The sequence below is a fragment of the Pecten maximus genome, chromosome 14 (assembly GCF_902652985.1).
Source record: "Pecten maximus chromosome 14, xPecMax1.1, whole genome shotgun sequence".
In the NCBI taxonomy this organism is placed as follows: Eukaryota; Metazoa; Mollusca; class Bivalvia; order Pectinida; family Pectinidae; genus Pecten; species Pecten maximus.
In genome coordinates, this window is record NC_047028.1 from 19189538 (window position 1) to 19204509 (window position 14972).

Sequence of the window (14972 nt, forward strand, 5' to 3'; positions counted from 1 at the left end):
GACTCACATTTTGTACTTACAGTATCCAGAAACGTGATATATCTGATATACACGTCTCTGCAGTATCCCAGCCCGGTGTTGAGAAAACGGAGATATTTTTTTATGTAATGAAATCACGATCTATACTAGCGATACTACAGATGTATTGTTTTGTAAATGTACGGTACATATACACTCAAAATTATGTACGTTTTTAGTTTTTAATTCCTAGCTAGATGAGTACCACAAAAGTTTACCGGGAAATCGAGAAAACAAAACTTAACGATATTTTGCCGCCTTGGTGTTTGTGTTATTTATAGCAATATTGTGATTGGCGCGCGAGCGAGTAAATATCGCTCGGCTTTCGATTGACTTTGAAGTAAGTCTTGAATGATTAATATAATAATAACTTAACTAAAACAAAAAACAAAAAAAACATCTGACACTTCTGTCTGTTTATGTCCCCATTGAACACTATACACCTGGCCTATCGTTACACTACCATCACAAAGAATCCTGGATCTCGGAACAACTAAACTAGTATCATGAAATCTGATACGTATATATCCTGATATACACAAGTCTCTGATGAAATGTAACTAAACAGTTTGAACATCCTTTCGTAATATTCCGAGGTGGCATATTGAACAGAAAATATGTTATCGGTACTAGTGTATCGAGTGTGCTGACTTCACGTACATGTACACTTATAATATGTATAAGAGCCACGATATAATTATTACAATTTGACAGTTTGAGTATGAGTAGAGTTTTAAAGTAATTTTTTTCCGAATGTTAAATAAACAAAGAGTTGTCATGGTATCATTATGAAAACTTAAGGAAGCCATATACATGTATGCTCATGACCGCCTTTTTACTACCGGACGCTAATTATATAATTAGTATATTAACCCATGAATCCAGACACGACCGCGGCTCTATCACACGCCTCGGTTACTTCAATGTACAGGCAGATACAATGTACGTATATTGTATATTTACATAGATTCATATTAATTTCTGGTAAATTAAAAAAAATATTTGGACGTATTACCAGAAACGCGTATTAGGGATAAATAAAATCGCTATTTACCCGTACAACTGGTGCATGGCTCCTTTTATTCGTGACCAGTCAAGCATATCCCTTATCGAGAAGGCCTTGTCCCCTATCACACACGCGAGCACAGGTAAATCGGTCTTTGCTCATGAGGGTATCACTTCGGGGCAAATAGAGAGCTACTTATCTCTGTTATATATGTTTCTGGTATTACAAATTGTAGCACCTTTTCATTTAAATTTTTGATTTGTTCACAAGTTAAGGGAAATGTGTGCAATTAAAAAAAAAATTAAGAACACAAACGATACATTTTTGTTAGCGAGGCATGCACCAATAACTAGTTAAATATCGTTTTGATACAATACGGAATATGAACTTAAATATTTACATTTGCGCTGCATTGTCGCTATATGAACCAACTAAAGTCTGATTCGGTTCACGAGACTATGAACCTAAACAAGTATTAAAATGAACGTGCGATGAAAGTAAATAAAAAAATGGCTTAGCTGATAATAATTTTCTGGTTACGGGTGCTGATGTTTCTATAAGATATAAGTAAAAAGAGTATTTTATTTATTTTTGAATTATGTTTGCGGATGTAATACAATGTGAAGATATGTGACACGTTTCGCTCTGATGCGTTGATTGACACTCACTGCACCATTTGTGGGCGTGGTTTTAGAATCATGGATTGTGATTGGTTCGTAGCGTTGGCAATATTACTCGTGTCAGCGATCAAATGTTTAAAACATACTTATGGTTACACAATTCAAATCAATACCATTTGCTCACCCTTGAATCGATATACAAATTCTTTATTACATTTACATGTACATGTGTATAAAGCATTAGAGTTTGTACTGCAAGACGAGGTTCGGGCATTTTGTGTGGCGTGATGCGATGGAGACGGGTACGAAAACTCTATGAGTTAGTGCTTGTTTTGAAAACACCAGAAATATTTTGTCTAAATTGATAATCATCCCACGTACTGATGCCTTACTAGGTATACTTGTGATAATTGACGTCCGTGAGAGTAATAGCAGCTAGGACACGAGTTCGTTGCCAATTAATAAAAATTACGTATGACTTCATGATCATTCAGCCAATCTACAGCTATACTGTATTTTACGTTTTCTCAAAATCCGAAGGAGCATGTAAATGAATTGTTACATGGTAAAACAATCAGTACAGGTAAAGGTGAAAGGTCGCAAAACTCTGACCATGACCACGTCACCAGCTGTGAGCCTTCACACCTTTTCCTACGATCTTAATCCCCTACACTCGCCAGGCCCCGGCCGGTGGTGGCCGGTGGAAACACCCGAGTTGAAACACGGGGCGTACTTAATCCCCTACACTCGAGTGACACTCGCAACCCTGAGGGTGAAAGAGAACCATAACACCTGACGCGTACTGTACACTGATTACAATCAGCATTTTTATCTAATAACAAATCCTAGTCTGGTACGTCCTGATAATTCACAAACTCGCGAGTTGAAATTAGTTGTAAAAGGAGAGAAGATACTGTACAATAAAAAAAAAATAGTTTAGCTGAATGAAAATGTACATGAATTAATATATAAGACAAAACATACGTTTCATTGGGAAAATTGAATGGTAAGCACCGCCTGTTTCATCAACAACAACAAGACAAGTCCAGGTAAAATTACAATATTGGCGTTTTATATCGAAAAAAAAGAATCAAGGGTAGTGACATGACCTGCCAAACATGCGAGTATCGAGCATATCAATTTCGATATCCTTCTAGAAAAATATGTCATCTGAACCCCCAGAACCATACATTTCTTAATCCTCTTATAATATGTTAAGTTATATGGTTTGTTGTTAACGAATTATCATGCTGTTGTTTTGAGTAAACCCTTTCCTCCTGGCATTGGTCGTATTTAGGAAATTCTAGTGAAACTTACTATTTTATCCATGTACACCTATTGTCTTTTACAATCTTTTACACTTGGTAGCCCTTTCATCCCAGCATGCAACATACATAATATTGGGTCTCTGGGCCTTTCGGCTAACACGAAGAAGTCATATAAAGATTTAAGCATACAATTGACCCCTGTGGCCTTACATGAAGGTCAATGTTATCCACTTGAACAGACTGGTAGCCCTTCATCCCAGCATGCTACAGACCTAATATTTGGTCTCTGGGCCTCTTGGTTATCAAGAAGAAGTCGTTTAAAGATTGTAGCATATTTCACCCCTGTGACCTTAAATGAAAGTAAAGGTCACCCATTTCAACAAACGTGGTAGCCCTTTCACCCATCATGCTACAGACCTAACATTGGGTCTCTGGGCCTTTTGGAAGAAGAAGTCGTTTAAAGACTTTAGCATATTTGACCCCTCTGACCTTGAATAGAGGTCAAGGTCATCCACTTGAACAAACTTTGTAGCCCTTCATCCAAGCATGCCAATATCAGGTCTCTAGGCCTGTTGGTTATTGAGAAGAAGTTTAAAATGTAAATTGTTTACGACGGACGACGCACGAAGGAAGACGCCGGCCAAAAGGCGATCGCAATAGGTCAACTGAGACTTCGTCTCAGGTGACTTAAAAATCCACTTCTGGAGAATGCAAGAGGACAATACAACTGTTAGTATGATTGTTTCTTTAAATACAGGAAATAGCTACCCCAAAAGCACAAATACCCAAACTCCATGACTATCAATAATAAAAATAAGGATATTTGGATTGTTTCATATAAAGCATTTATTTTACATTATCTGTTCTGAAATTCATAACATAGAGCGTATATATAAAGATGTAATGGTCAGTTTACAAAATCACAGTAAAATGGAGTACAAAAATAATATATAACTTTGAATTATCACAAATTGTTCGAAGGATTGATTCATTGCGCATCCCCTATAAACCTCAGCAAATATAATTGCATTTGTGACATATTGTCTATTTGTGCTCTATCAAAGAAAACATCGCTTGTACATATATATCAGTATGCATCTAAATTGATGTGTACTGCCCTCGCACACCGACACAGAGGGATATAATCCTCATATCTTCCTACGTACAAGCTGATGATCATAGACAGACGGTATTTCTAATCCTGACGAAATTCAATGAAAGTATGTCAGATGGATCACGTAGCAGAGGAGACGGATACGATATGTGCAAGATTAAATCAGTCAAAGAATTCACGAGATTTTATCCAGGCAATGTTAATATCTCACAACACAGTAAAAAAAATGAATGACATAGTAAATTAATATAGATTGAATAAATAATAAAAATCATAATATACGAATACATGAACGTAAGGTCAGAGAAAATTATGATATGAGCATAGTACATGTATTATTGAAATTGGCTGTCATAATTGATCTAATTAAGTACACAAGATATATATCGGACAGTCAAAACAATCATTATCTTGTGTTTGGGTTATTGTATATTTATCAACAGTCATGAAGTGAGCATTTCATAATTTAAGCTCAATGGCCATGCAATTCTGGTCTAATGATGTAATCGACTAATTTCAGTAACAAAGGAAAGTGTAGATATTGGAATCTAACTTTGTAATAACAACTTTTAATCACTTCTGAATCCATTTCATACTTATGATATGAAACGTCAATCTCGATATAGGAAGCAACATTATGTGTGATTATTAGAACGTGTATTCATTATCAAAAATACAATCAAACCCTCAACGAATTGTAGTTATTAGCTGGATAGATTTAAAAAAAAAATGATAGCCACGTAGATTATAATGCTCATATCAGTAAAGCATATCGTACTTACTGCACAGAAAGTTACTTTTGTTTTGTAATAAAATTAACAATGCATGAAAAAATAAAGTTTACATTAAAACAGATTCCCTGTTGATTCGCTCTTTTCAACAATACAGATTATCGGAAACTGTTTACTCCGTCCCGATACATGTGCATAAGCTGTCAATGAAAGCTTTCTTTTAGATTACAAGTTGTGACGTCACAAATAGGAGGGTCAGATATACGCTATCGCAGAGTTCAAATAACTCAACCACACCAGTGTTCGGAGGCTAAGCATGGTATTCTGCTGCCTAAATACTGGAGGTTGACAAAGAGCGAAGGTATTCTTGTCTAAACTCACAACAGGCGACTGCTGGATATTGTGGGAGTCTGTTCTTTAGCCAACAGATTCCTCTCATTGTGACCTTCCAAATCTGGGTTGATAACATAGGGCGATGCAAGTCTTCGGGACACACTAACTTCCGGAGTAGGAGTGTTGTTTGCCCGGATCTCCGACTCGTCCTACTACTCAACTGTTCCCTGTCATCTACTTAGATATAGGTCAAGTTACCTGTTGGAAAGTTTTTATTGGACATAGAATAGTATTAATACATCCTATGATTAACATTTGATGTTCAAACATTAATGCCGTTCCAGCATTAGTCAGAATTCTCTAATATGTAAGAACACCCGTACAATTCGTAGCAGCCAAGTACGACAGTCCAGAGTAAAGGTACATTTAGAGTTACATTATATAAATTAAAAGGTCCGAGGACAACTAACATAGTCATTTGTCTATTTTAGATTAATCGAATGGGATACATGCTTATTGGATGAATAATTGATTATTTCCACATGCAGCCAAATGTGTATTCTCGTTCATGACAAAAGTCTCCAACACGCATGTATAGACAGTATAGTCTTATGACTTAACCACCTCGTTCGCATTTTACTTGTTTCATTTCGTACCACTCCCAGGAATACCTGTAAAAGGAGAAACGAATTCAAGTTAAGAAAAGAAATGTTCTTGATATTTTTGTCTGATTCAACAGTGATTATCTGCCAACAAAAAGCAAAATTATTTATACAAATATTTTATCAATTACAATTGTTTTTTTTACTTTTTTTTTAAAAAAAGACGTATGTATTTTAAGAGATACTATGAATAAAAACACAAAAATCATTACCGCCATGTTGGTAATGTGGCAGCAGGTTGCCACACAATAAAAGCACCGATATATCAAATTGAAAGATTGAATTAATCAATAATTCCGATAAAAGTCAAATTTAAAATATGATAATGATAAAATTGGAAGCTGTATCTTTGAATTTAAAACACAGAGAAAACACCTACGAGTCTGGTAGCTTGGACAATGGGCACACGGTTGACTACAAACTCCTGTTTTTGCTGTTTCATCAACATTAATACAGGGTGCACTTGCGCCGCAGCTGCTGACATATAGAACGTTACTGGCACACTGTATCCAAAGCCCACAACTGTAAGGGTGATAATAAAACCCATCGTCTTTTCCACTGCAAAAGGTCCCTGTAATAATACAGTTTAATTAATAATATATAATTAAACAAATTTATTTTGGATTTTCGATCAATAGATTTGAGTAAAGGGCGAGTGTTAAGAGTGAAATAATGACCCCGATATCAAAGGTTAATTTAATGGCTGTTCAGTTATCTCTCAATTACAGAGGGTCTTGCCATTAGGCAGTGCAGGGGGATATAAATTTTGTAGCTGTCAGGGCACCGGTCTCGGTGGCCGTTTGTATATGTCAGATAAGGTTAACTGATGACCCTTCCGGGATAAGGGAGGCACAAATTAGCTTCATGCCTATTGCATCTGATAGTTGTTTAATTAATCATTTGTCATGTAAAGGTATATCGGGAGTATCCTGCATTAAGCTGATCAGTTCTCAGTAGATCTCGTAGCACTTGACACGTTCATGAGCAGCACTCTTATAACAACCGGTTTTTAGTATTAAATTTCCCCCACCATCCACCCCTTTCACACCGCCCTATCTCAAATAATTCAGTATTTCAATTTTAAAGTAAGGTTACATGTATTTAAAACAAGGTCTCTTATGTTGTATTAGTACACGTGTTTACCGCTGACGGTGTATACGTATCTGTGGCTGATGTACAGATACAAAGTTATACGCATACATTCAAAGTTGATATTTAATTATTACTTAATGCATTTGAAAGTTGAACACTTTTGTGTTATATTACCACTTTTCTGCTGTCGAGTTTATCTCTTTCAGTACCTGATTATTGTGGAAAATCAGCAAGTGGATGGGACTTGAGTGTAACAACATAATTCTGTGAATTGGGTCCAATCATCAACCATATGAGTTCTATGTATCTTGAGTGACTTTGAATTTGGATGAAGGGAGACAATTACATTACAGCATAAGGACTGGAACGCGGGTCAGCGTTTTTGTAATACTGTGTATTGGACTACGATCGCGACTACGCGAGTGCTATACTTTTATGCTGCAGTCTTTATTTCAGGGCAGGATATGGCGGGCAGGCATATAATTATAATTTTTTGTGTCATATTATTTAATTCTGGTGGTATTAATTATACTAGACTGAGCTCTGGTCGGCCAATAGTCTTGCTATGGTTTACCCTGGGGGACTAAATCTTGCTAAGGAGGTATCCTAGGAGTTTCTGGCAGGCCAGTGCTAAGTCTAAATATAATAATCCTGATCTTGTAATGCTTGCCACGTGATATCCTGGGAGCTAAAGGCAGGATTATGGTTTTCTCCAGGCTGGAGATGTTGGTTCCTCTTGCGAGAGGTGGTTTCGGATTTTTACAAGTGCAGGCAAAATCTGCTAGGTCAGAGGGCAAGGGGCTTTATGTCCGGGTACCTGCGGGTAGACATTTAGCATGGGTCCTTGCCTTTGCATGCACTTGTAATACTAAGTTTTGGCTGCGGCCATTGTCATACTAAATTCATAAATTGATAAGCCTGCTCGCCATATTCTGAGGTAGCAGTGTACAGTAAAAATGCCAAATTCTGAAAAATATGGCACATGCTTTAGATATGTAAACATTGCCAGTTAACCTTACATATAACCTCTAATAAAGTATATATATTTGAAATCTGTACAACATTTGCAATTTTAATAGAGCTCTGAAGGATAAGTAAACTGATATTTTCTGTGATTTTTAGAGCTGTGAATACCATGGTAACAGCTTAAAAAATTCTCAAAAATTGCAAAATATTATGATATTTGACCCAAAATGGCACAATTCTCTACACAATTTTTTTTCTGAAACCTATTTAAAATTAGATATCTCTATCCCAAAGACAGAATTAATCTTGTTTGGACATATGTTGTAAATTAAGTTTTTCCGCTATCTTACCTTTTCTGTGGGCTTCCATTTTGCGCTGTAGGCGAAACTAAATTTCCTGTGTAAACACACGTTCGGAAAATCCGGATATTTAAAATCCGGAACCAATTTATTGATTTTTGTTTTAATAAATGTGAAGCCTGTATGTACTACTTCATACTGGATATACCAATTATAGTGTACATTTATTTTTTCATTTTTTATACATATCATAATACAGGAGTTATTTGCTTAACAAAAAAATTGCCCATGGCCAGGCTGTCTTACTGTGGTGTGCTACCTTATACATCACTTTTGTTAACTCTAATTTTACTAAAAACCCCATGAATGTCTAGAATATGTTCCGACGAACAAAACGACATATCGGGTTACTGTGTATCTTTAATAGTCACCGAGTATTGCTGATTTCCCTGAGAGGTGTATTTTGACAACTTTTTCTCCCAATCCAGTAATAAGGGGAGGTAATTTTAAAGATGAAAACTCCCATAATTCTGTATATCTCTTGAATAAAGTTGTGTTTTGAGTTGAATGTGGTACTTTGAGTCTCTGTGCATGTAATCAAGCAAAAAATACTATACAACTATCAAATTTAGCCTTGTAATATGACGTCATAGTTACCATGACGTCATCAGTAACTATGACGTCATCAGATGGTATCTATGACGTCATAAATACTCAATGGTGTCATAATAAATAACCAAATTCCTTTCCAAACCTCAGCTTAGCAACACATGCAATATTCTAACTGATAAATCATGACATGACATCCAAGATTTCAAAATGTCATGCCTATGACATCACAGTCATCTGTTTCCACCCCGGTAGAAACCCGACATTCGTAGCGCCGATACGACATCCGGTAAAGTACTTTAAGTTACTAATAATAAAAGGCCGAGACACTAACAAGTCATTTGTCTATTTAATAATCTAATGGGATACTTGCTATGGATGATTTGATTTCACTCAGCCTGTGTATTCTCGTCTGACAAAGTCTCCACACGCTATAGACATAAGCTTTGACTAAACACCTCGTTCGCTTTTTACTTGTTTCATTTCGTACCACTCCCAGGAATATCTGTAAAGGAGAAACGAATTCAAATTAAGAAAAGAAATGTTCTTGATATTTTTGTCCGATTTAACAGTGATTACCTGCCAACAAAAAGCAAAATTATTTATACAAATATTTTATCAATTACAATTGTTTTTTTACTTTTTTTTAAAAAAGACGTATGTATTTTAAGAGATACTATGAATAAAAACACAAAAATCATTACCGCCATGTTGGTAATGTGGCAGCAGGTTGCCACACAATAAAAGCACCGATATATCAAATTGAAAGATTGAATTAATCAATAATTCCGATAAAAGTCAAATTTAAAATATGATAATGATAAAATTGGAAGTTGTATCTTTGAATTTAAAACACAGAGAAAACACCTACGAGTCTGGTAGCTTGGACAATGGGCACACGATTCAATACAAGATCCTGTTTTTGCTGTTTCATCAACATTAATACAGGGTGCATTTGGGCCGCAGCTGTTGACATATAGAACGTTACTGGCACACTGTATCCAAAGCCCACAACTGTAAGGGTGATAATAAAACCCATCGTCTTTTCCACTGCAAAAGGTCCCTGTAATAATACAGTTTAATTAATAATATATAATTAAACAAATTTATTTTGGATTTTCGATCAATAGATTTGAGTAAAGGGCGAGTGTTAAGAGTGAAATAATGACCCCGATATCAAAGGTTAATTTAATGGCTGTTCAGTTATCTCTCAATTACAGAGGGTCTTGCCATTAGGCAGTGCAGGGGGATATAAATTTTGTAGCTGTCAGGGCACCGGTCTCGGTGGCCGTTTGTATATGTCAGATAAGGTTAACTGATGACCCTTCCGGGATAAGGGAGGCACAAATTAGCTTCATGCCTATTGCATCTGATAGTTGTTTAATTAATCATTTGTCATGTAAAGGTATATCGGGAGTATCCTGCATTAAGCTGATCAGTTCTCAGTAGATCTCGTAGCACTTGACACGTTCATGAGCAGCACTCTTATAACAACCGGTTTTTAGTATTAAATTTCCCCCACCATCCACCCCTTTCACACCGCCCTATCTCAAATAATTCAGTATTTCAATTTTAAAGTAAGGTTACATGTATTTAAAACAAGGTCTCTTATGTTGTATTAGTACACGTGTTTACCGCTGACGGTGTATACGTATCTGTGGCTGATGTACAGATACAAAGTTATACGCATACATTCAAAGTTGATATTTAATTATTACTTAATGCATTTGAAAGTTGAACACTTTTGTGTTATATTACCACTTTTCTGCTGTCGAGTTTATCTCTTTCAGTACCTGATTATTGTGGAAAATCAGCAAGTGGATGGGACTTGAGTGTAACAACATAATCTGTGAATTGGGTCCAATCATCAACCATATGAGTTCTATGTATCTTGAGTGACTTTGAATTTGGATGAAGGGAGACAATTACATTACAGCATAAGGACTGGAACGCGGGTCAGCGTTTTTGTAATACTGTGTATTGGACTACGATCGCGACTACGCGAGTGCTATACTTTTATGCTGCAGTCTTTATTTCAGGGCAGGATATGGCGGGCAGGCATATAATTATAATTTTTTGTGTCATATTATTTAATTCTGGTGGTATTAATTATACTAGACTGAGCTCTGGTCGGCCAATAGTCTTGCTATGGTTTACCCTGGGGGACTAAATCTTGCTAAGGAGGTATCCTAGGAGTTTCTGGCAGGCCAGTGCTAAGTCTAAATATAATAATCCTGATCTTGTAATGCTTGCCACGTGATATCCTGGGAGCTAAAGGCAGGATTATGGTTTTCTCCAGGCTGGAGATGTTGGTTCCTCTTGCGAGAGGTGGTTTCGGATTTTTACAAGTGCAGGCAAAATCTGCTAGGTCAGAGGGCAAGGGGCTTTATGTCCGGGTACCTGCGGGTAGACATTTAGCATGGGTCCTTGCCTTTGCATGCACTTGTAATACTAAGTTTTGGCTGCGGCCATTGTCATACTAAATTCATAAATTGATAAGCCTGCTCGCCATATTCTGAGGTAGCAGTGTACAGTAAAAATGCCAAATTCTGAAAAATATGGCACATGCTTTAGATATGTAAACATTGCCAGTTAACCTTACATATAACCTCTAATAAAGTATATATATTTGAAATCTGTACAACATTTGCAATTTTAATAGAGCTCTGAAGGATAAGTAAACTGATATTTTCTGTGATTTTTAGAGCTGTGAATACCATGGTAACAGCTTAAAAAATTCTCAAAAATTGCAAAATATTATGATATTTGACCCAAAATGGCACAATTCTCTACACAATTTTTTTTCTGAAACCTATTTAAAATTAGATATCTCTATCCCAAAGACAGAATTAATCTTGTTTGGACATATGTTGTAAATTAAGTTTTTCCGCTATCTTACCTTTTCTGTGGGCTTCCATTTTGCGCTGTAGGCGAAACTAAATTTCCTGTGTAAACACACGTTCGGAAAATCCGGATATTTAAAATCCGGAACCAATTTATTGATTTTTGTTTTAATAAATGTGAAGCCTGTATGTACTACTTCATACTGGATATACCAATTATAGTGTACATTTATTTTTTCATTTTTTATACATATCATAATACAGGAGTTATTTGCTTAACAAAAAAATTGCCCATGGCCAGGCTGTCTTACTGTGGTGTGCTACCTTATACATCACTTTTGTTAACTCTAATTTTACTAAAAACCCCATGAATGTCTAGAATATGTTCCGACGAACAAAACGACATATCGGGTTACTGTGTAACTTTAATAGTCACCGAGTATTGCTGATTTCCCTGAGAGGTGTATTTTGACAACTTTTTCTCCCAATCCAGTAATAAGGGGAGGTAATTTTAAAGATGAAAACTCCCATAATTCTGTATATCTCTTGAATAAAGTTGTGTTTTGAGTTGAATGTGGTACTTTGAGTCTCTGTGCATGTAATCAAGCAAAAAATACTATACAACTATCAAATTTAGCCTTGTAATATGACGTCATAGTTACCATGACGTCATCAGTAACTATGACGTCATCAGATGGTATCTATGACGTCATAAATACTCAATGGTGTCATAATAAATAACCAAATTCCTTTCCAAACCTCAGCTTAGCAACACATGCAATATTCTAACTGATAAATCATGACATGACATCCAAGATTTCAAAATGTCATGCCTATGACATCACAGTCATCTGTTTCCACCCCGGTAATTCAGATATGTACCAATGATCATATGAAAGTGTCCGCTGATCCCATTCTATGCGGAAAATGCTATTTTTTCTGCTTTACCGAAGGAAGTGACAATAATTGACAATATTGTATCAACCGTACACTCCATCAATTGAAATTACATGCTTACCAATGTATAAATAAATTGAAAATAATGGTTTCACCAAATATTTCAAAAAATAACACTTACTGTAATAGTTTCCATGGATACGGGGTAATAAATCAGGTAAAACAAACCAGAATTCAGTCTATATGGTTTGTTAGATACCCAATAAGTTATTTTGGGTTTGTTATAAAACATAGAATATCTTTTCAATTTACACTGACTCATTAACATTATGCTTAATTAATCCACCCTTAAAATGGGTAAATATGCGAGTTACCTCCCTTGATTCCTCTAATATGACAAGCCTGATAATAAACAAGTTTTAAATTGTTTTTATGCATTTTTGAGCAATAATGAACTAAAATGAAGCTTAATCAAGCATAATTAAGCACAATTTCCAAAAAATAACATTTTTCAGCCCTTATAAGGTAGCAGTGTACAGTAAAAATGCCAAATTCTGAAAAATATGGCACATGCTTTAGATATGTAAACATTGCCAGTTAACCTTACATATAACCTCTAATAAAGTATATATATTTGAAATCTGTACAACATTTGCAATTTTAATAGAGCTCTGAAGGATAAGTAAACTGATATTTTCTGTGATTTTTAGAGCTGTGAATACCATGGTAACAGCTTAAAAAATTCTCAAAAATTGCAAAATATTATGATATTTGACCCAAAATGGCACAATTCTCTACACAATTTTTTTTCTGAAACCTATTTAAAATTAGATATCTCTATCCCAAAGACAGAATTAATCTTGTTTGGACATATGTTGTAAATTAAGTTTTTCCGCTATCTTACCTTTTCTGTGGGCTTCCATTTTGCGCTGTAGGCGAAACTAAATTTCCTGTGTAAACACACGTTCGGAAAATCCGGATATTTAAAATCCGGAACCAATTTATTGATTTTTGTTTTAATAAATGTGAAGCCTGTATGTACTACTTCATACTGGATATACCAATTATAGTGTACATTTATTTTTTCATTTTTTATACATATCATAATACAGGAGTTATTTGCTTAACAAAAAAATTGCCCATGGCCAGGCTGTCTTACTGTGGTGTGCTACCTGAGGTTGTATACGTTTCATATTAAATGAGGCTGCGGTCATTTAAATCCAAATTCATTGTTTGTTTTTTGTTATAAAGAAGAAAAGTATACTAAAATAATATGTTTAAATAATTAACACCTTAAATAATATTGAGAGACTAATTGGCACCAGCTATTTTGTCAGCTTCTAAGTTACTAAAAAGAATCAAACTACATATTATTAACATTGTTTCCATGGCGGACGTTGCCAATGAAGCAAATTATGATCAATGTCAATATATAATTTAAATAAAAATAAAACTTGCAAATCGACATTCATTTTGTAGTCTAAAATATGTCAGTGGAGAGTGAATCGTCAATATCTTATACATCATTCTGATCAAAGAAGCAAGTTTAAATTTTACACAAAGCTATAAAGTACGTTTATTTTATTAGAAAAAGCTATTTCGTCGTTACTTACCATCAACAATGAAAAAAAACTCTTCCGCCGAGAAACGAACATTACTAGCATCCAAGTGACTTGTGGCGCATCTAATATAGGACCCGTTCATAGCTACAGTGGGATTCCCACTAAAGGACACCTCTTTCGTTGTGGTACAATTCCCGTCTGTGGATGTTTCTGTCGTTGTGAATTGCGTGACATTAACGAACGAACTTGACCCGTCTAATTTCATCTGAAGATTGATCTCTCCAGAGGGATAACCTGTATCGCCTGAACATTTGATAGCAGGATACATAGGACTACCGGTTGCAATTTTTTTGGCAGAGGTGAGAGTTGGGCTGGATTTCGGTATATCTGTCAATTAGATGTATAAACATATAAATACCAACCAAAATAGTTTATTTGAAGTTGTTTCAAATTTTTAGCTTTGCAAAAGTGTATTTACGTTTCGTTTGTCAACAATACAATTAACCACAAGAATAATATATCGTATACGCTTATTATTATTATTGGCCAGCCATAAAAGTTTGGTCGCTGTACATGCGTGCAGGTTTACATAAACAAGATGCCTACTAGCCTTAATGGTCATTTGATTCATGAGACTGGTACTTTGTAATATACATACTATGTAGTAGTATAGTGGTACTGACAACGATTTGAATTGTGCAATACTGTAATTTCACAATCATGTTACAAGTTAGAAGCCATGGCTTCCATGTCAAAGTTTTCACGGGTTCGCAGAAATAATAACACTTTATCGGCTTCACTTCCTTTACATTCCAACCAATTTCAAATAACTACCATGGAACTGTTTAAATGTTTATTTTCATTTTTCAAAATGGCGGCCATTTTGGATTTTGGACATTCCTCAAAAAAGAGCCATCTCATAACGAGTATTTCAGGTTCGTTTCAGACATGT

General features: G+C 35.4%; 1 protein-coding gene and 1 long non-coding RNA gene across 3 annotated transcripts in view; one reads left to right on the forward strand and one right to left on the reverse strand.

The window, feature by feature from the left end:
* Positions 1 to 3734: 3734 nt before the first annotated feature.
* Positions 3735 to 14972, reverse strand: part of LOC117341946 (mucin-3A-like) — a 58363-nt gene continuing 47125 nt past the window's right edge. For both annotated transcript variants that reach the window (XM_033903829.1, XM_033903830.1), the window contains exons 15-16: positions 9590 to 9781; positions 3735 to 5761 (exon numbers count right to left, since the gene is read on the reverse strand). In XM_033903829.1, coding sequence (XP_033759720.1) covers positions 5657 to 5761; positions 9590 to 9781 — 297 coding nt within the window. In that variant the 3' untranslated portion in view covers positions 3735 to 5656. The remainder of the gene's footprint in view (positions 5762 to 9589; positions 9782 to 14972) is intronic.
* On the forward strand, positions 11091 to 13683 carry LOC117341948. Its single transcript, XR_004535716.1, has 2 exons — positions 11091 to 11238; positions 13636 to 13683. It is a non-coding gene; the product is annotated as an uncharacterized LOC117341948 (long non-coding RNA).